The sequence below is a fragment of the Mustelus asterias genome, chromosome 2 (assembly GCF_964213995.1).
Source record: "Mustelus asterias chromosome 2, sMusAst1.hap1.1, whole genome shotgun sequence".
Classification (NCBI taxonomy): Eukaryota; Metazoa; Chordata; class Chondrichthyes; order Carcharhiniformes; family Triakidae; genus Mustelus; species Mustelus asterias.
The window spans coordinates 1,469,749-1,491,255 of record NC_135802.1 but is presented as its reverse complement, the minus strand read 5'-3'; the positions used below and the strand labels follow the sequence as shown (position 1 = coordinate 1,491,255).

The 21,507-nt window shown below is 47.7% G+C and overlaps 1 protein-coding gene across 2 annotated transcripts in view; it reads left to right on the top strand.

Annotated features, from left to right (window-relative positions):
* The window catches only part of LOC144504463 (plectin-like), a 745,079-nt gene that overhangs the window by 75,255 nt on the left and 648,317 nt on the right, over positions 1–21,507 (top strand). For both annotated transcript variants that reach the window (XM_078229777.1, XM_078229768.1), the window contains exon 3: positions 7,903–8,079. In XM_078229777.1, coding sequence (XP_078085903.1) covers positions 7,903–8,079 — 177 coding nt within the window. The remainder of the gene's footprint in view (positions 1–7,902; positions 8,080–21,507) is intronic.

Sequence of the window (21,507 nt, the reverse complement as noted above, 5' to 3'; positions counted from 1 at the left end):
GATCCTCCGCTTTCCTCCCACAGTCTAAAAGATGTGCTAGTTAGGTGCATTGGCCATGCGAAATTCTCACTAAGTGTACCTGAACAAGCACCGGAGTGTGGCGACTAGTGGATTTTCACAGTTACTTGATTGTGATGTTGAAAGCCTACTTGCAACACTAATTAATAAATAAATAAATGGGATTAGCTTAACTGAGCATTTTGGTCGGCATGGACCAGTTTGGGCCGCAGGGCCTGTCTCCGTGCCGTAGATTCTATGAAGTGCAGAGAAGATTCACCAGGATGCTTGCTGCCTGGGATGGAACATTGAAGTTATGACAGGATGGACCTGGGTTGTTTTTGTTGGAGCAGAGAAGACTGAGGTGCGACCTGATTGAGGTGTACAAGATTATGAGGGACATGGACAGTGGATAAGGAGCAGCTGTTCCCCTTAATTGAAGGGTCAATCACAAGGGAACATAGATTCAAGGCGAGGTACAGGGGGTTTAGGGGGGATGTGAGGAAAAACTTTTTTGCTCAGAGGGTGGTGAGGGTCTGGAATGCGCTGCCTGGGAGGGTGGGAGAGGCGGGATGCCTCACATCCTTTAAAAAGTATCTGGATGAATACTTGGCGCATCGTAACATTCAGAGCTATGGACCAAGTGCTGGTAAATGGGATCAGGTAGGTCAGGTATTTCTCATGTGTTGGTGTAGACTCGATGGGCCGTACAGCCTCTTCTGCGCTGTATGATTCTATGATAAGAGCCCATAGTGTTGGGGGTAATTTATTAGCATGGATAAAGGATTGGTTAACTGAAGACAGAGAGTTGAGATAAGGGGGGCACTTTCTGGATGGCGACCTGTAAGAAATGGACAAATTTGGGGATCTGACCCAAATTTTGAATTCCTCCCTGGCCACCGGGGAGGTGCCCGGGGACTGGAGAACAGCTCATGTGGTCCCACTATTTAAGAGAGGTTGTAGAGACAACCAGGGAACTACAGACCACTGAGTCTCACGTCTGTGGTTGGGAAACTACTGGAGAAGATTCTGAAGGAGAGAATCTATCTCCATGGTTTTGTCAGAGGAACAAATTTGAATGAATTTTTTGAGCATGTGACCAAGTGTGTGGATGAGGGTAGTGTGGTTGGTGTAGTTTACATGGATTTCAGCAAAGCCTTTGACAAAGTCCCACATGGGAAACTTATTGAGAAGGCAAATGCACATGGGATACAGGGTGATCTGATTAGGTGGATTCACAATTGGCTCAGCAGTAGGAGACAGAGGGTGTGGGCGGCACAGTGGCACAATTTTTAGCACTGCTGCTTCACAGCTCCAGGGATCTCGATTCGATTCCCGGCTTGGGTCACTGTCTGTGCAGAGTCTGCACGTTCTCCTCGTGTCTGCGTGGGTTTCCTCCGGGTGCTCCGGTTTCCTCCCACAGTCCAAAGATGCGCAGCAGGTAGGTGGATTGGTCAGGCTAAATTGCCCCTTAGTGTCCCGGGATGTGTAGGTTCGAGGGATTAACGGGGTAAATGTGTGGGGGTTTGGGGATGGGGCCTGGGGTGGGATTGTGGTCAGTGCAGACCTGATGGGCCGAATGCCTCCTTCTGCACTGTAGGGTTCTATGTTTAATGACAGACAGCTGCTTTAGTGACTGGAGGCCAGTGTCCAGTGGTGTACCACACGGATTCGTGCTGGCCCCCTATTGCTCGTCATTTATATAAATGACACAGATGACCATGTGAGGGGTAGGATCAACAAAGAACAAAGAACAATACAGCACAGGAACAGGCCCTTCGGCCCTCCAAGCCCGCGCCGCTCCCTGGTCCAAACTAGACCATTCTTTTGTATCCCTCCATTCCCACTCCGTTCATGTGGCTATCTAGATAAGTCTTAAACGTTCCCAGTGTGTCCGCCTCCACCACCTTGCCCGGCAGCGCATTCCAGGCCCCCACCACCCTCTGTGTAAAATACGTCCTTCTGATATCCGTGTTAAACCTCCCCCCCCTCACCTTGAACCTATGACCCCTCGTGAACGTCACCACCGATCTGGGAAAAAGCTTCCCACCGTTCACCCTATCTATGCCTTTCATAATTTTATACACCTCTGTTAGGTCACCCCTCATCCTCCGTCTTTCCAGTGAGAACAACCCCAGTTTACCCAATCTCTCCTCATAACTAAGCCCTTCCATACCAGGCAACATCCTGGTAAACCTCCTCTGCACTCTCTCTAAAGCCTCCACGTCCTTCTGGTAGTGTGGCGACCAGAACTGGGCGCAGTATTCCAAATGCGGCCGAACCAACGTTCTATACAACTGCAACATCAGACCCCAACTTTTATACTCTATGCCCCGTCCTATAAAGGCAAGCATACCATATGCCTTATTCACTACCTTCTCCACCTGTGACGTCACCTTCAAGGATCTGTGGACTTGCACACCCAGATCCCTCTGTGTACCTTTATGGTTCTGCCATTTATCGTATAGCTCAGTTGGGTTGACGATGGTACAAAGATTGGCCGGGTGGTTAACTGTGAGACGCAGTGTCTAGGGTTACAGGAAGATATAGACGAGATGACCAATAACCCTAATTTGGGCCCATTTAGAGTATTGTGAGCAGTTTTGGGCCCTGTATCTAAGGAAGGATGTGCTGGCCTTGGAAAGGGTCCAGAGGAGGTTCACAAGAATGATCCCTGGAATGAAGAGCTTTTCGTGTGAGGAACCGTTGAGAACTCTGGGTCTGTACTCATTGGAGTTTAGAAGGATGAGGGGGGATCTTATTGAAACTTGCAGGATACTGCAAGGCCTGGATAGAATGGACGTGGAGAGGATGTTTCCACTTGTAGGAAAAACTAGAACCAGAGGGCACAACCTCAGGCTAAAGGGACGATCCTTTAAAACAGAGATGAGGAGGAATTTCTTCAGCCAGAGAGTGGTGAATCTGTGGAACTCTTTGCTGCAGAAGGCTGTGGAGGCCAGGTCATTGAGTGTCTTTAAGACAGAGATAGATAGGTTCTTGATTAATAATGGGATCAGGGGTCATGGGGAAAAGGTAGGAGAATGGGGATGAGAAAAATATCAGCCATGATTGAATGGCGAAGCAGACTCGATGGGCCGAGTGGCCTAATTCTACTTCTATGACTTATGGTCTCATGGTCTCAATGGGCGGATAAGTGGCAGATGGAATTTAACCCTGAAAAATGAGGTGATGCACTTTGGAAGGAGTAATTTGACAGGGAAGTTTACTATGAAAGGCCTGACACTGGGAAGTTCTGAAGAACAAAGGGATCTTGGCGTGTTTGTCCACAGATCTCTGAAGGCGGAAAGGCAGGTTAATGAGGTGGTGAAAAAGGCATATGGGACACTTGCCTTTATCAATCGGGGAATAGATTACAAAGGCAGAGAGGTCATGATGGAGTTGTATAGAACTTTGGTGAGGGCACAGCTGGAGCACTGTGTGCAGTTCTGGTCGCCACATTATAGGAAGGATGTGATTGCACTGGAGGGGGTGCAGAGGAGATTCACCAGGATGCTGCCAGGGACGGAGCATTTAAGTTATGAAGAGAGGTTGGATAGGCTTGGGTTGTTTTCTCTGGAGCAGACTGAGGGGTGAACTGATTGAGGTGTTCAAGATTATGAGGGGCATGGACAGGGTGGATAGGGAGCAGCTGTTCCCCTTCGTTGAAGGGTCAGTTACGAGGGGACACAAGTTAAAAGTGAGGAGTGGGAGGTTTAGGGGGGATTTGAGGAAAAGGTTTTTTAACCAGAGGGTGGTGATGGTCTGGAATGGGAGGGTGGTGGAGGTGGGATGCCTCACATCCTTTAAAAAGTACCTGGATGAGCACTTGGCACATCATAACATTCAAGGATATGGACCAAGTGCTGACAAGTGGGATTAGGTGGACAGGTCAGGGCCTTTCATGCGCCTGTGCAGACTCGATGGGCCGAAGGGCCTCTTCTGCACTGTCGGATTCTGTGATTCTGAGTGTCACAGGGATCAGTGCTCGGGTCACAATTATTACAATATACATTCATGACTTGGATGAGGGAAGTGAATGTACTAATGCCAAGATTGCAGGTGACACAAAAATAGGTGGGAAAGTAAGTGGTGAGGATGACACATTGAGTCAACAGAGATATATAGAAAAGTTAAGTGAAAACTTGGGAGATGGAATATAATGTAGGAAAATGTGAAGTTATGAACTTTGGTAGGGAGAACAAAGGAGCTGAATATTATTTCAATGGAGGAAGACAGCAGAAAGCTGCAGCACCGAGGGATCTGGGGGTCCTCGTGCCTAAATCACAAAAGGATAGCATGTTAATTCAGCAGGGAATGGGGAAGGCAAATGGAAAGTTGGCCTTTATTTCAAAGGGAATGGAGTATGAAAATAGGCAAGTCTTGTTAAAACTGTAGAAGGCGCTCGTTAAACTACATCTGGAATACTGTGAACAGTTTTGGTCCCCTGATCTCAGGAAATATATATTGGTATTGGAGGCGGTGCAGAGAAGGTTGATCGCAGGAATGGAGGGATTTTCTTATGAGGAGAGGCTGAGTAGGTTGGGCCTGTACCCATTAGAGTTTAGAAGAATGAGAGGCAACCTTATTGAGATATATAGGAATCTTAGGGGGCTTGACAGAGTAGATGCTGAGAGGTTGTTTCACCTTATGGGAGAGTCTAGGACCAGAGGGTAGAGTCTCAGAGTGAGGGGGTCACCCATTTAAGATAAAGATGAGGAGGAATTTCTTCTCTCGGAGGGGAGTGAATCTATGGAACTCTTTACCGCAGAAGGCTGTAGAAGCAGGATCGTTAAGTATGTTCAAGGCAGAATGACCTACTTCTGCTCCTATGTTTTCTGGTCTCTCCCTCCCACATGTCCCATTCTCTCCCTTTCCCTCTCTCCGTCCCTCTCTCTCTCCTTCCTTCCTCCTCTCTTCCTCCTTCCCCCTCTCTTCCTCCTGGGCCTCTGACGCAAATCTTTGTCTCGTCACTGGACACAGGTGAGGTCCCAGAGGATTGGAGGATAGCTAATGTGGTCCCGTTATTTAAGAAGGGTAGGAAGGATAACCCGGGAAATTATAGGTTGGTGAGCTTGACATCCGTGGTAGGGAAGTTGTTGGAGAGGATTCTTAGAGATAGGATGTATGCGCATTTAGAAAGGAATAAACTCATTAACGATAGTCAGCATGGTTTTGTGAGAGGGAGGTCATGCCTCACTAACCTGGTGGAGTTTTTTGAAGAAGTGACTAGAATGGTTGACGAGGGAAGGGCCGTGGATGTCGTCTATATGGACTTTAGTAAAGCGTTTGACAAAGTCCCTCATGGTAGGTTGGTGCAAAAGGTTGGATCTCATGGGATAAAGGGGGAGGTGCCTAGATGGGTGGAGAACTGGCTTGGTCACAGAAGACAGAGGGTGGTAGTGGAAGGGTCTTTTTCCGGCTGGATGCCTGTGACTCGTGGTGGTCCGCTGGGCTCTGTATTGGGACCTCTGCTGTTTGTGGTTTATATAAACGATCTGGAAGAAGGTGTAACTGGGGTGATCAGTAAGTTTGCGGACGACACGAAAATGGCTGGACTTGCAGATAGTGAGGAACATTGTCAGAAGCTACAGAAGGATATAGATAGGCTGGAAATTTGGGCAAAGAAATGGCAGATGGAGTTCAATCCTGATAAATGCGAAGTGATGCATTTTGGTAGAAATAATGTAGGGCGGAGCTATACGATAAATGGCAGAACCATAAAGGGTGTAGATACGCAGAGGGACCTGGGTGTGCAAGTCCACAGATCCTTGAAGGTGACGTCACAGGTGGAGAAGGTGGTGAAGAAGGCATATGGCATGCTTGCCTTTATAGGACGGGGCATAGAGTATAAAAGTTGGGGTCTGATGTTGCAGTTGTATAGAACGTTGGTTCGGCCGCATTTGGAATACTGCGCCCAGTTCTGGTCGCCACACTACCAGAAGGACGTGGAGGCTTTAGAGAGAGTGCAGAGGAGGTTTACCAGGATGTTGCCTGGTATGGAAGGGCTTAGTTATGAGGAGAGATTGGGGAAACCGGGGTTGTTCTCACTGGAAAGACGGAGGATGAGGGGTGACCTAATAGAGGTGTATAAAATTATGAAAGGCATAGATAGGGTGAACGCTGGGAAGCTTTTCTCCAGATCGGTGGTGACTTTCACGAGGGGTCATAGGTTCAAGGTGAAGGGGGGGAGGATATCAGAAGGACGTATTTTACACAGAGGGTGGTGGGGGCCTGGAATGCGCTGCCGGGCAAGGTGGTGGAGGCGGACACACTGGGAACGTTTAAGACTTATCTAGATAGCCATATGAACGGAGTGGGAATGGAGGGATACAAAAGAATGGTCTAGTTTGGACCAGGGAGCGGCACGGGCTTGGAGGGCCGAAGGGCCTGTTCCTGTGCTGTATTGTTCTTTGTTCTTTGTTCTTCCTGTCTAACCTTCTCCCTTATTCCCATTCACTCCATCATCCCTCCTCCCCTACCTCCTGTCTCTCAATCCACACTGATATAGAGATTTGAATATTTTGGGACAAACATTTCCTGACGATAGGCTGAGGTTGTCAAACTCACTAAGGGAAATGAGAATTGGACAGGAAACTGCTGTCGTTCTGGCACAGCAGGATGCCAATCGGCCCATCAAGCCCACACTGGCTTTTTGTAGAGCAGCCCAGTCAATCGCATTCCCCCACTCGATCCTGTCTCCTGTTTTTCCCAGTGTTGATCCTGCCCAATGGTCGAATCCCTACAATGCAGAAGGAGGCCATTCAACCCGTTGAGCCTGCACCGACAACAATCCCACCAAGGCCCTGTATCCCCATAACCATGTATTTACCCGACTAATCCCCCTGACACTAAGGGGCAATTTAGCATGGCCAATCCACCTAAACTGCATATCTTTGAAGTGTGTGAGGAAACCGTAGCACCCGGAGGGAACCCATGCAGACACAGGGAGAGCGTACAGACTGTGCACAGACAGTGACCCAAGGCTGGAATTCAACCCGGGTCCCCGGCACTGTGAGGCAACAGTGCTAACCACCGTGCAGTCCCCATGCTCACTGGGAGTTCCCAATGCTGATCCCTGTCCAGTGGTGCTCACAGTGCTGACCCTGTCCAGTGGTGCTCACAGTGCTGACCCTGTCCAGTGGTGCTCACAGTGCTGACCCTGTCCAGTGGTGCTCACAGTGCTGACCCTGTCCAGTGGTGCTCACAGTGCTGACCCTGTCCAGTGGTGCTCACAGTGCTGACCCTGTCCAGTGGTGCTCACAGTGCTGACCCTGTCCAGTGGTGCTCACAGTGCTGACCCTGTCCAGTGGTGCTCACAGTGCTGACCCTGTCCAGTGGTGCTCACAGTGCTGACCCTGTCCAGTGGTGCTCACAGTGCTGATCCTGTCCAGTGGTGTTCACAGTGCTGACCCTGTCCAGTGGTTCTTACAGTGCTGGTCCTGTCCAGTGGTGCTCACAGTGCTGATCCTGTCCAGTGGTGTTCACAGTGCTGACCCTGTCCAGTGGTGCTCACAGTGCTGATCCTGTCCAGTGGTGCTCACAGTGCTGACCCTGTCCAGTGGTGCTCACAGTGCTGACCCTGTCCAGTGGTGCTCACAGTGCTGACCCTGTCCAATGGTGCTCACAGTGCTGACCCTGTCCAGTGGTGCTCACAGTGCTGACCCTGTCCAGTGGTGCTCACAGTGCTGACCCTGTCCAGTGGTGCTCACAGTGCTGACCCTGTCCAGTGGTGCTCACAGTGCTGATCCTGTCCAGTGGTGCTCACAGTGCTGACCCTGTCCAGTGGTGCTCACAGTGCTGACCCTGTCCAGTGGTGCTCACAGTGCTGACCCTGTCCAGTGGTTCTTACAGTGCTGGTCCTGTCCAGTGGTGCTCACAGTGCTAATCTTTGTTTTTTCTCTGCAGAAGAAGAACAAACGAATTGAATTCAAGAAACAAGTAGTCACTGAGGTCAATGTTCAGATAGAGAGTGACACATCACCACAGGAACAGCTCTGTGAACAGTCAAGAAGGAACAGGAAAAGGAAGTGTGCCAAGCGTTCCAACTCTGAGAACTCCTCAGCGAAAGAAGGGGAGGTTATGGTGCGTCTTGTTTCTCTTTATCATCACACCCTGTCACAGAGACAGAGAGAAAGAGGGCCAGTGGCAATGGCTTTCTGAACAATGGGAGTTTGCAATTTGTTCCAAACAATGGGTTTTGAAATCTGTATGTAATCAATTGATCTGGGTATTTAATCAATAATAAAATCCCTGCAGTACAGAAGGAGGCCATTCGGCCCATTGATGCTGCACCAGTAACAATCCCACCCAGTCCTTATTTCCGTATCCCCACGTATTTACCTGACAAATCGGGTAATGTGGTGTATCTGGATTTCCAGAAAGCATTTGACAAGGTGCCGCACCAAAGACTGCTGCATAAGATAAAGGTGCACAGTGTTACAGGTGATGTATTAGCATGGATAGAGGATTGGTTAACTAACAGAAAGCAAAGAGTGGGGGTAAATGGGTGTTTTTCTGGTTGGCGATCAGTGACTAGTGGTGTGCCTCAGGGATCAGTGTTGGGACCGCAATTGTTTACGATTTACATAGATGATTTGGAGTTGGGGACCAAGTGTAGTGTGTCAAAATTCGCAGATGACACGAAGATGGGTGGAAGAGCAAAGTGTGCAGAGGACGCTGAAAGTCTGCAAAGGGATATAGATAGTCTAAGTGAGTGGGCGAGGGTCTGGCAGATGGAGTACAATGTTGGTAAATGTGAGGTCATCCATTTTGGTAGGAATAACAGCAAAATGGATGACCTCCAAAATAGAGACACAAGGACTGATTAGGGACAGTCAGCATGGCTTTGTGAGTGGAAAATCATGTCTCACAAATTTGATTGAGTGTTTTGAAGGGGTAACCAAGAAGGTAGATGAGGGCAGTGCAGTTGATGTTGTCTACATGGACTTTAGCAAGGCATTTGACAAGGTACCGCATGGTAGGTTGTTGCATACGGTTAAATCTCACAGGATCCAGGGTGAGGTAGTTAAATGGATACAAAATTGGCTCCTTGACAGAAGCCAGAGGGTGGTTGTAGAGGGTTGTTTTTCAAACTGGAGGCCTGTGACCAGCGGTGTGCCTCAGGGATCAGTGCTGGGTCCACTGTTATTTGTCATTTATATTAATGATTTGGATGAGAATATAGGGGGCATGGTTAGCAAGTGGCGTCACAGGTAGATAGGGTCGTAAAGAGTGCTTTTGGTACATTGGCCTTTATAAATCAAAGTATTGAGTATAAGAGTTGGAATGTTATGGTGAAGTTGTATAAGGCATTGGTGAGGCCGAATTTAGAGTATTGTGTGCAGTTTTGGTCACCTAATTACAGGAAGGATATTAATAAGGTTGAAAGAGTGCAGAGAAGGTTTACAAGGATGTTGTTGGGACTTGAGAAACTGAGTTACAGAGAAAGGTTGAATAGGTTAGGACTTTATTCCCTGGAGCGTAGAAGAATGAGGGGAGATTTGATAGAGATGTGCAAAATTATGATGGGTATAGATAGCAGGCTTTTTCCACTGAGGCTAGGGGAGAAAATAACTAGAGAACATGGGTTAAGGTTGAAGGGGGAAAAGTTTAAAGGGAATATTAGGGGGGGCTTCTTCACACAGAGAGGTGGGAGTGTGGAATGAGCTGCCAGGTGAAGTGGTGAATGTGGGCTCACTTTTAACATTAGAGAAAAACTTGGACAGGTACATGGATGAGAGGGGTGTGGAGGGATATGGTCCAGGTGCAGGCCAGTGGGACCAGGCAGAAAAATGGTTCGGCACAGCCAAGAAGGGCCAAAAGGCCTGTTTCTGTGCTGTAATGTTCTATGGTTCGATGACACCAAGATTGGTGGCATGGTGGACAGTGAAGAAAGTTATCTCCAAATGCAACGGGATCTTGATCAATTGGGCCAGTGGGCTGACAAATGGCAGATGGAGTTTAATTTAGATAAATGTGAGGTGATACATTTTGGTAGATTGAACCAGGGCAGGACTCAGTCAATGGTAGGGCATTGACGAGAGTTACAGAACAAAGAGATCGAGGGGTACATGTTCATAGGTCCTTGAAAGTGGAGTCACAGGTGGACAGAGTGGTGAAGAAGGCATTCAGCATGCTTGGTTTCATCGGTCAGAACATTGAATACAGGAGCACCACTGGACAGGGTCAGCACTGTGAGCAGTTGTACAAGACATTGGTCAGGCCACACTTGGAAGACTGTGCACAGTTCTGGTCACCCTGTTAAAGAAAGGATATTATTAAACTAGAAAGAGTGCAGAAGAGATTTACGACCGGGACTTGATGGTTTGAGTTATAAGGAGAGGCTGGATAGACTGGGACTTTTTTCTCTGGAACGTAGAAGGCTGAAGGGTGATCTTATAGAGGTCTATAAAATAATGAGGGGCATTGATCAGCTAGATAGTCAACATCTTTTCCCAAAGTTAGGGGAGTCGAAAACTAGAGGGCACAGGTTTAAGGTGAGAGGGGAAAGATACAAAAGTGTCCAGAGGGGCAATTTTTTCACACAGAGGGTGACGAGTGTCTGGAACAAGCTGCCAGAGGCAGTAGTCGAGGCGGGTACAATTTTGTCTTTGAAAAAGCATTTAGACAGTTACATGGATAAGATGGGTATAGAGGGATATGGGCCAAATGCGGGCAATTGGGATTAGCTTCGGGGTTTAAAAAATAGGGCGGCATGGACAAGTTGGGCCGAAGGGCCTGTTTCCATGCTGTAAACCTCCATGACTCCGTGACTATTATTTAAATAGTAAAAAATTGCAGCATGCTGCTGTGCAGAGGGACCTGGGTGTCCTTGTGCAAGAATCACAAGGAGTTGGTTTGCAGGTGCAGCAGGTAATTAAGAAGGCAAATGGAATTTTGTCTTTCATTGCTAGAGGGATGGAGTTTAAAAACAGTGAGGCTATATTGCCGCTGTATAAGGTGCTGTTGAGGCCACACTTTGCTGGGAGTTTTCTATAGGCCGCCCAAAAGTAACAGGGAGGTGGAGGAGCAGGTAGGGAAACAGATCCTGGAGAGATGCAGTAATAGCAGAGTTGTTGTGATGGGACTTTAATTTCCCAAACATAGATTGGAATATCCCTCGGGTAAGGGGATTGGATGGGGAGGTGTTCGTTAGGTGTGTTCAGGAGGGTTTCCTGACACAGCATGTGGACAAGCCGACAAGAGGAGAGGCTGTACTTGATCTGATACTGACCAATGAACCTGGACAGGTGTCAGATCTCTCAGTGGGAGAGCATCTTGGGGATAGCGATCATAACTCTATCTCCTTTATGCTTGCATTGGAAAAAGAGAGGATCAGGTAAGCTAGGAAAGCGTTTATATGGAGTAAGGGGAAATATGAACAGTGGGAAGCTTTTTCCCAGGTCGGAGGTGACGATCACGAGGGGTCACGGGCTCAAGCTGAGAGGGGCGAAGTATAACTCAGACATCAGAGGGACGTTTTTTACACAGAGGGTGGTGGGGGCCTGGAATGCGCTGCCAAGTAGGGTGGTGGAGGCAGGCACGCTGACATCGTTTAAGACTTACCTGGATAGTCACATGAGCAGCCTGGGAATGGAGGGATACAAACGATTGGTCTAGTTGGACCAAGGAGCGGCACAGGCTTGGAGGGCCGAAGGGCCTGTTTCCAGTGCTGTACTGTTCTTTGTTCTTTGTTCTTTGTTTATAAGGCAGCAAATTAGAGGAGTAAATTGGAAGGAGGTATTCTCGGGGAAATCTACTGAAGAGAGGTGGCAGTTTTTCAAGGAATGTCTGTCTAGACTTCTACAGGACAATGTTCCGAGCAGACAGGGAGGTGTTGGTAGGTTAAAGGAACCGTGGTGCACGAAAGCTGTGCGGGACCTAGTCGAGAAGAAAAGGAAAGCATACAAAAGATTCAGAGAGCTTGGCGAAGATAGGGATCTAGATGAGTATACGGCTTGTAGGAAGGGACGAAAGAAGGAAATTAGGAGAGCCAGAAGGGGTCACAAGAAGGCCTTGGCAGGTAGGATTAAGAAGAACCCTAAGGCGTTCTATAAATATGTGAAGAGTAAAAGGGTGAAACTGAAGGACTAGGGCCTATAAAAGGTGAAGGCGGGAAACTCTGTACGGAACCAGTAGAAATGGCAGGGGTGCTTAATGAGTATTTTGCCTCAGTTTTCACAGAGGAGAAGGACCTGGGTGGATGTACTGCGGGCTTGCGGTGGACTGAAAAGATTGAGTATGTGGACTTTAAGAAAGAGGTTGTGCTGGAATCTTTGAATGGCATCAAGATAGATAAGTCGCCGGGTCCGGATGGGATGTACCCCAGGTTACTGTGGGAGGCGAGGGCTAGAGATTGCAGAGCTTCTGGCGATGATCTTTGCGTCGTCAATGGAGACGGGAGAGGTGCCGGAGGATTGGAGGATTGCGGATGTGGTTCCTATTTTCAAGAAGGGGAATAGGGATAGCCATGGAAATTACCGACCGGTGAGTCTAACCTCAGTGGTTGGTAAGCTGATGGAGAAGATCCTGAGGGACAAGATTTATGAGCATTTAGAGAGGTTTAGTATGCTCAAGAATACTCAGCATGGCTTTGTCAAAGGCAGATCATGCCTTACGAGCCTGGTGGAGTTCTTCGAAAATGTGACTAAACACATTGACGAAGGGAAGGCGGTAGATGTGGTTTATATGGATTTTAGCAAGGCGTTCGATAAGGTCCCCCAAGCAAGGCTTCTAGAAAAAGTGAGAGGGCATGGGATCCAAGGGGCTGCTGCCCTGTGGATCCAGAACTGGCTTGCCCAAAGGAGGCAGAGAGTGGGTATAGATGGGTCTTTTTCTAAATGGAGGTCGGTCACCAGTGGTGTGCCCCAGGGATCTGTTCTGGGACCCTTGCTGTTTGTCATTTTCATAAATGACCTGGATGAGGAAGTGGAGGGATGGGTTGGTAAGTTTGCTGACGACACGAAGGTTGGTGGGGTTGTGGATAGTCTGGTGGGATGTCAGAAGTTACAGAGGGACATAGATAGGATGCAAGACTGGGCGGAGAAGTGGCAGATGGACTTCAAGCCAGATAAATGCGTAGTGGTCCATTTTGGCAGGTCAAATGGGATGAAGGAGTACAATATAAAGGGAAAGACTCTTAGTACTGTAGAGGATCAGAAGGACCTTGGGGTCTGGGTCCATAGGATTCTAAAATCGGCCCCGCAGGTGGAGGAGGTGGTTAAGAAGGCGTATGGTGTGCTGGCCTTTATCAATCGAAGGATTGAGTTTAGGAGTCCGGGGATAATGATGCAGCTATATAAGACCCTCGTCAGACCCCACATGGAGTACTGTGCTCAGTTCTGGTTGCCTCATTACAGGAAGGATGTAGAAAAGATTGAAAGGGTGCAGATGAGATTTACAAGGATGTTGCCTGGATTGAGTGGCATGCCTTATGAGGATAGGCTGAGGGAGCTCGGTCTTTTCTCCTTGGAGAGAGGTAGGATGAGAGGAGACCTAATAGAGGTATATAAGATGTTGAGAGGCATAGATCGGGTGGACTCTCAGAGGCTTTTTCCCAGGGTGGAAATGTCTGCTACGAGAGGACACAGGTTTAAGGTGCTGGGGGGTAGGTACAGGGGAAATGTTAGGGGGAGGTTTTTCACACAGAGGGTGGTGGGCGAGTGGAATCGGCTGCTGTCAGGTGGAGGCAAACACATTAGGGTCTTTTAAGAGACTGGTGAGCAGGTGGGGAGGTGGAACTGAGTCCACGAAAAGATTAGCCATGATCTTATTGAATGGCGGAGCAGGCTCGAAGGGCCAGATGGCCTACTCCTGCTCCTAGTTCTTATATTCCTATGTAATCCCTCTGAAACTAAGGGGCCCATGCACCTAACACGCACATGTTTAGACTGCGGGAGGAAACTGGAGCACCTGGAGGAAACTCACGCAGGCACTGGGAGAATGTGCAAACTCCACACAGACAGTGACCCAAGACCTGAATTGAACCCGGGTCCCTGCCACTATGAGGCAGCAGTGCTAACCACTGTGCCACCACGCCGTAAATGTTTGTCTAATCCGGACAAATGTGAGGTAATGCATTTTGAAAGGTCTAATAGGATATGTACCGTAAATGGCAGAACCCTTAAGAGTATTGATAAGCAGAGGGATCTGGGTGTCCAGGTACACAGGTCACTGAAAGTGGCAACGCAGGTGGAGAAGGTAGTCAAGAAGGCATACGGCATGCTTGCCTTCATCGGCCAGGGTATTGAGTTTAAAAATTGGCAAGTCATGTTGCAGCTTTATAGAACCTCAGTTAGGCCGCACTTGGAATATAGTGTTCAATTCTGGTCGCCACACTACCAGAAGGATGTGGAGGCTTTGGAGAGGGTACAGAAAAGATTTACCAGAATGTTGCCTGGCATGGAGGGCATTAGCTATGAGGAGAGGTTGGAGAAGCTTGGTTTGTTCTCACTGGAACGACGGAGGTTGAGGGGCGACCTGACAGAAGTCTACAAGATTATGAGAGGCATGGACAGAGTGGATAGTCAGAAGCTTTTCCCCAGGGTGGAAGAGTCAATTACTGGGGGCACAGGTTTAAGGTGCGAGGGGCAAGGTTTAAAGGAGATGTATGAGGCAGACTTTTTACACAGAGTGTGGTGGGTGCCTGGAACCCGCTGCCAGGGGAGGTAGTGGAAGCAGATACAATAGTGAGTTTTAAGGGGCGTCTGGACAAATACATGGATTGGATGGGAATAGAGGGATATGGTCCCCGGAAGGGTTGGTCAGTCGGACAGCATGGTCGGTGCAGGCTTGGAGGGCCGAAGGGCCTGTTCCTGTGCTGTAATTTTCTTTGTTCTTTGTTCTTTATTACAAGAATATCAAGTTTCAAAGAGACAACAATTTATATTTCATGTCAAGAGAGTGCTGATTTGTTGGCAAGTGGACTCTGATTGGTGGAGGCATTGCATGGAGAATGCATCAGTTAATTGGTGACTGCCTGTTAACTGTCAAACATTGTTTAAATTCAAACCAGGCGGATTGACTTTGATTGGTTAAGGTATTACCCTGGGGAATGAACCAGACAATGACTGTCAGGTTTTTTGTTTAGCTAAAACAGGACAATAATACAACTCGATGGACAGCCCCCAATCGTCCAAAGCACAAGACATGACAAGAACATGTCCTGCTCAGCTGACTGGGCAAAACCTACACAAACATCTGGGGCCATTCCTTCACAGTGGCTGTGTCCAGATCCTGGAATTCTCTTCCTAACAGCAATGTGGGTGTACCTACATCACACAGACTGCATCAGTTCAAGAAGGTGGCACACCACCAGCTTCTCAAAGGGTAATTAGGGATGAACAATGAACACTTGCCCAGCTAGTGATGTCCATATTGATGAACAAAAATTGGGACAGCTGTCTGGGCACTGCCCAGCCATGCCCCTGACCACCTGGGGGCTTCAATGGCATCCAGCTCCCTGGCGTGGCCATCACACCTTGTCACCACTAGTACAGACTGGTAGTGATTCACGCTGAGCTTGCACTGCACCCGAGGGTCAGAAGATCCCGGGAGCTGGGAGAATCCGGCATCGGACAAGCTTTGCATATTTAAATGCTACTTTAAATATGTTAATTGGCCTTGCGCCCTTTCTGGGCGGGATCCGGTTTGAGCCATTAGAAAGGGAACGGAACAATTGCAAACTGTTAGGCGTTGGGCGCGAGACTGATTTTTAGGCCCACATGCTATTTTCCAGATTGGCGTGATCTGCAGCAGGCACGGCAAGGTCGGAAAGTCGTACTCAATGATCCAGGCACCATCGTCACCATTCTTGGGTTTGTCCTGTGTCACTGGGAGGACAGACACAGCAGAGGTGGTGGCTCAGTGGTATGCAGAGAAATAAGAAGGGGGGAATCACTTTGATAGGGTTGTGCTGGAGGCCCCCAAATAGTCGGTGGGAAATTGAGGAGCAAATATATCAGGAAATTACAGATAACTGCAAGGAAAATAGGGTGGTAATAGTCGGGGACTTTAACTTTCCCAACATTGACTGGGACAGCCATACTATTAGAGGGTTGGATGGAGAGAAATTTGTTCAGTGTATTTAGGAGAAATTTCTCATTCAGTATGCGGATGGCTTGACTGGAGAGAGGGAAAACTTGACCTCCTCTTGGGAAATAAGGAAGAGCAGGTGACAGAAGTGTTACTGAGGGATCACTTTGGGACGAGTGACCATAATTCTATTAGTTTTAAGATAGCTATGGAGAATGATAGGTCTGGCCCAAAAATTAAAATTCTGAATTGGGGCAAGGCCAATTTTGATGGTATTAGACAGGAACTTTCAAAAGTTAATTGGGGGAGTCTGTGGGAAGGCAAAGAGACATCTGGTAAGTGGAAGGCTTTCAAAAGTGTGTTAACCAGGGTTCAGGGTAAACACATTCCTCTTAGAGTGAAGGGCAGGGCTGGTAGAAGTAGGGAACCCTGGATGACGAGGAATATTGAGGCCCTGGTCAAGAAGAGGAAAGAGGCACATGACATGCATAGGCAGCTGGGATCAAGTGAATCTCTTGAAGAGTATAGGGGGTGTAGGAGTAGAGTTAAGAGAGAAATCAGGAGGGCAAAATGGGGACACGAGATTGTTTTGGCAGATAAGGCAAAGGAGAATCCAAAGAGCTTCTACAAATACATAAAGGGCAAAAGAGTAACAAGGGAGAGAGTAGGGCCTCTTAAGGATCAACAAGGTCATCTATGTGCAGATCCACAAGAGATGGGCGAGACCCTAAATGAATATTTCTCATCAGTATTTACTGTTGAGAAAAGCATGGATGTTAGGGAACTTGGGGAAATAAATAGTGATGTCTTGAGGAATGTAGATATTACAGAGAAGGAGGTGCTGGAAGTCTTAAAGCGCATCAAGGTAGATAAATCCCCGGGACCTGATGAAATGTATCCCAGGACATTGTGGGAGGCTCGGGAGGAAATTGCGGGTCCCCGAGCAAAGATATTTGAATCATCGATAGTCACAGGTGAGGTGCCTGAAGATTGGAGAGGAGCAAATGTTGAGCCTTTGTTTAAAAAGGGCTGCAGGGAAAAGTCTGGGAACTAAAGGCCAGTGAGCCTAACATCTGTGGTGGGTAAGTTGTTGGAAGGTATTCTGAGAGACAGGATCTACAGGCATTTAGCGAGGCAAGGATTAATTAGGGACAGCCAGCATGGCTTTGTGAGTGGAAAATCATGTCTCACAAATTTGATTGAGTTTTCTGAAGGGGTAACCAAGAAGGTAGATGAGGGCAGTGCAGCTGATGTTGTCTACGTGGACTTTAGCAAGGCCTTTGACAAGGTACCCCATGGTAGGTTGTTGCATAAGGTTAAATCTTACGGGATCCAAGGTGAGGTAGCCAAATGGATACAAAACTGGCTTGATGACAGAAAGAAGTCTCACAACACCAGGTTAAAGTCCAACAGATTTATTTGTTAGCACAAGTCACAAGCTTTCAGAGCGCTACTCCTTCATCAGGTGAGTGGGAGTTCTGTTCACAAACAGGGTATATAAAGACACAAACTCAATTTACAAAATAATGATTGGAATGTGAGTCTTTACAGGTAATTAAATCTTAAAGGTACAGACAATGTGAGTGGAGAGAGGATTAAGCACAGATTAAAGAGATGTGTATTGTCTCCAGCCAGGACAGAATTTTGATGACAGAAGCCAGAGGGTGGTTGTGGAGGGTTGTTTTTCAAACTGAAGGCCTGTGACCAGTGGTGTGCCTCACGGATCGGTGCTGGGTCCACTGTTATTTGTCATTTATATTAATGATTTGGATGAGAATTTAGGAGGCATGGTTAGTGAGTTTGCAGATGACACCAAGATTGTTGGCATAGTGGACAGTGAAGAATGTTATCTAGGATTGCAAAGGGATCTTGATCAATTGGGTCAGTGGGCTGACGAATTGCAGATGGAGTTTAATTTAGATAAATGCACGTTGATGCATTTTGGTCGGTCAAACCAGGGCAGGACTTACTCAGTTAATGGTAGGACGTTGGGAAGAGTTATAGAACAAAGAGATCGAGGGGTACAGGTTCATACTCCTTGAAAGCGAAGTCACAGGTGGACAGAGTGGTGAAGAAGGCATTCAGCATGCTTGGTTTCATTGGTCAGAACATTGAATACAGGAGTTGGGATGTCTTGTTGAAGTTGTACAAGACATTGGTAAGGCCACACTTGAAATACTTTATACAATTCTGTTTACCCTATTATAGAAATGATATTATTAAACTAGAAAGAGTGCAGAAAAGATTTACTAGGATGCTACCGGGACTTGATGGTTTGAGTTATAAGGAGAGGCTGGATAGACTGGGACTTTTTTCTCTGGAGCGTAGGAGGCTGAGGGGTGATCTTATAGAGGTCTATAAAATAATGAGAGGCATAGATGAAAGAACAAAGAACAAAGAACAGTACAGCACAGGAAACAGGCCCTTCGGCCCTCCAAGCCTGTGCCGCTCCTTGGTCCAACTAGACCAATCGTTTGTATCCCTCCATTCCCAGGCTGCTCATGTGACTATCCAGGTAAGTCTTAAACAATGTCAGTGTGCCTGCCTCCACCACCCTACTTGGCAGCGCATTCCAGGCCCCCACCACCCTCTGTGTAAAAAACGTCCCTCTGATATCCGAGTTATACTTCGCCCCTCTCAGCTTGAGCCCGTGACCCCTCGTGATCGTCACCTCCGACCTGGGAAAAAGCTTCCCACTGTTCACCCTATCTATACCCTTCATAATCTTGTACACCTCTATTAGATCTCCCCTCATTCTCCGACTTTCCAAGGAGAACAACCCCAGTCTACCCAATCTCTCCTCATAGCTAAGACCCTCCATACCAGGCAACATCCTGGTAAACCTTCTCTGCACTCTCTCTAATGCCTCCACGTCCTTCTGGTAGTGCGGCGACCAGAACTGGATGCAGTACTCCAAATGTGGCCTAACCAGCGTTCTATACAGCTGCATCATCAGACTCCAGCTTTTATACTCTATACCCCGTCCTATAAAGGCAAGCATACAATATGCCTTCTTCACCACCTTCTCCACCTGTGTTGCCACCTTCAAGGATTTATGGACTTGCACACCTAGGTCCCTCTGTGTTTCTATACTCCTAATGACTCTGCCATTTATTGTATAACTCCTCCCTACATTATTTCTTCCAAAATGCATCACTTGGCATTTATCCGGATTAAACTCCATCTGCCACCTCTCCGCCCAATTTTCCAGCCTATCTATATCCTGCTGTATTGCCCGACAATGCTCTTCGCTATCCGCAAGTCCAGCCATCTTCGTGTCATCCGCAAACTTGCTGATTACACCAGTTACACCTTCTTCCAAATCATTTATATATCACAAATAGCAGAGGTCCCAGTACAGAGCCCTGCGGAACACCACTGGTCACAGACCTCCAGCCGGAAAAAGACCCTTCGACCACTACCCTCTGTCTCCTATGGCCAAGCCAGTTCTCCACCCATCTAGCCACTTCTCCTTGTATCCCATGAGCCTTAACCTTCTTAACCAACCTGCCATGTGGGACTTTGTCAAATGCCTGACTGAAATCCATATAGACGACATCCACGGCCCTTCCTGCTAGGTAGAGTGATGGAGTCATAGATTTTTCATGCAGAGGATGGTGAGTGTCTGGAACAAGCTGCCAGAGGTAGTAGTAGAGGCGGGCACAATTTTGTCTTTTAAAAAGCATTTAGACAGTTACATGGGTAAGATAGGTATAGAAGGATATGGGCCAAATGCGGACAATTGGGACTAGCTTAGGGGTTTAAAAAAAAAGGGCGGCATGGACAAGTTGGGCTAAAGGGCTCGTTTCCATGCTGTAAACCTCTATGACTGTATGACTCTCTGACACCAATCTTAGTGTCATCTGCAAACTTACTAACCATGCCCCCTATATTCTCATCCAAATCATTAATATAAATGATAAATAACAGTGGGCCCAGCACTGATCCCTGAGACACACCGCTGGTCACAGGCTTCCGGTTTGATAAGCAGCCCTCTACAACCACCCTCTGGCTTCTTTGATAGTCAACATCTTTTCCCAAAGGTGGGGGAGTCTAAAACTAGAGGGCATAGGTTTAAGGTGAAAGGGGAGAGATACAAAAGGGCCCAGAGAGGCAATTTTTCACACAGAGGGTGGTGAATGGAATGAGTAGAGGCGGTAACTATTTTTAATGTTTTTTTTTAGTTTTTTAGGTTATATATTAGTATCAGAAGTAAGCTTACATTAGCATTGCAATTAAGTTGTTCAGACAATTTTGTCTTTTGAAAAGCATTTAGACAGTTACGCGGGTAAGATGGATATTGAGGGATATGGGCCCAATGCGGGCAATTGGCACTAGCTTAGTGGTTAAAAAAAAGGGCGGCATGGACAAGTTGAGATGGAAGGGCCTGTTTGCATGCTGTAAACCACTGTGACTCTCAGACACTCGGGAAGGATTTGCCCTGGGAATCCTCAACATCGACTCTGGATCCCATGAAATCTTTTGGCACCAGATTCAAAATGGCAAGGAAACCTCTTACTGGTTACCACGTAGCATCCTCCTTTGGGTGATGAATCAGTACTCCTTCATGTTGAACAACACTAGGAGGAAGCACTGAGGGTGGCAAGGGTGCAAAATGTTCTCTTCGTGAGGGACTTCAATGTGCATCACCAAGAGTGGCTCGGTAGCACCGCCACAGACCGAGCTGGTCGGGTCCTAAAGGATATCGCTGCTAGACTTGGACTGTGGCAGGTGGTGAGGGAGCCAACAAGAGGAAATAACATACTGACCTTATCCTCACCAACTGCCTGCCACAAATTCATCTGTCCATGACAGTAACGGGAGAAGTGACCACCACACAGTCCTTGTGGAGACAAAGTCCTGTCTTCACATTGAGAATAACCTCCATCGTGTTGTGTGGCACCATCACCGTGCTGAATGGGATAGAGTTTAAGCAGATCCAGCAATTCAAGACAGGCCATCCATGAGGCGCTGTGGGCCATCAACAGCAGAGGAACTCCAGCACAATCTGCAACCTCATGGCCCGGCATATCCCCCACTCAACCATTACCATCAAGCCAGGGGATCAACCCTGGTTCAATGGAGAGTGCAGGAGGGCATGCCAGGAACAGTACCATAGAACCATTGTCTGTGCCGAACCATTTTATGCCTAGTCCCACTGACCTGCACTTGGACCATATCCCTCCACACCCCTCTCATCCATGAACCCGTCCAAGTTTTTCTTGAATGTTAAAAGTGACACCGCATCCACCACTTTATCCAGCAGCTCATTCCACACTCCCACCACTCTCTGCGTGAAGAAGCCCCCCCTAATATTCCCTTTAAACTTTTCTCCTTTCACCCTTAACCCATGCCCTCTGGTTTTTTTCTCCCCTAGCCTCAGCGGAAAAAGCCTGCTTGCATTCACTCTATCTATACCCATCAAAATCTTATACACCTCTATCAAATCTCGCCTCATTCTTCTACACTCCAGGGAAT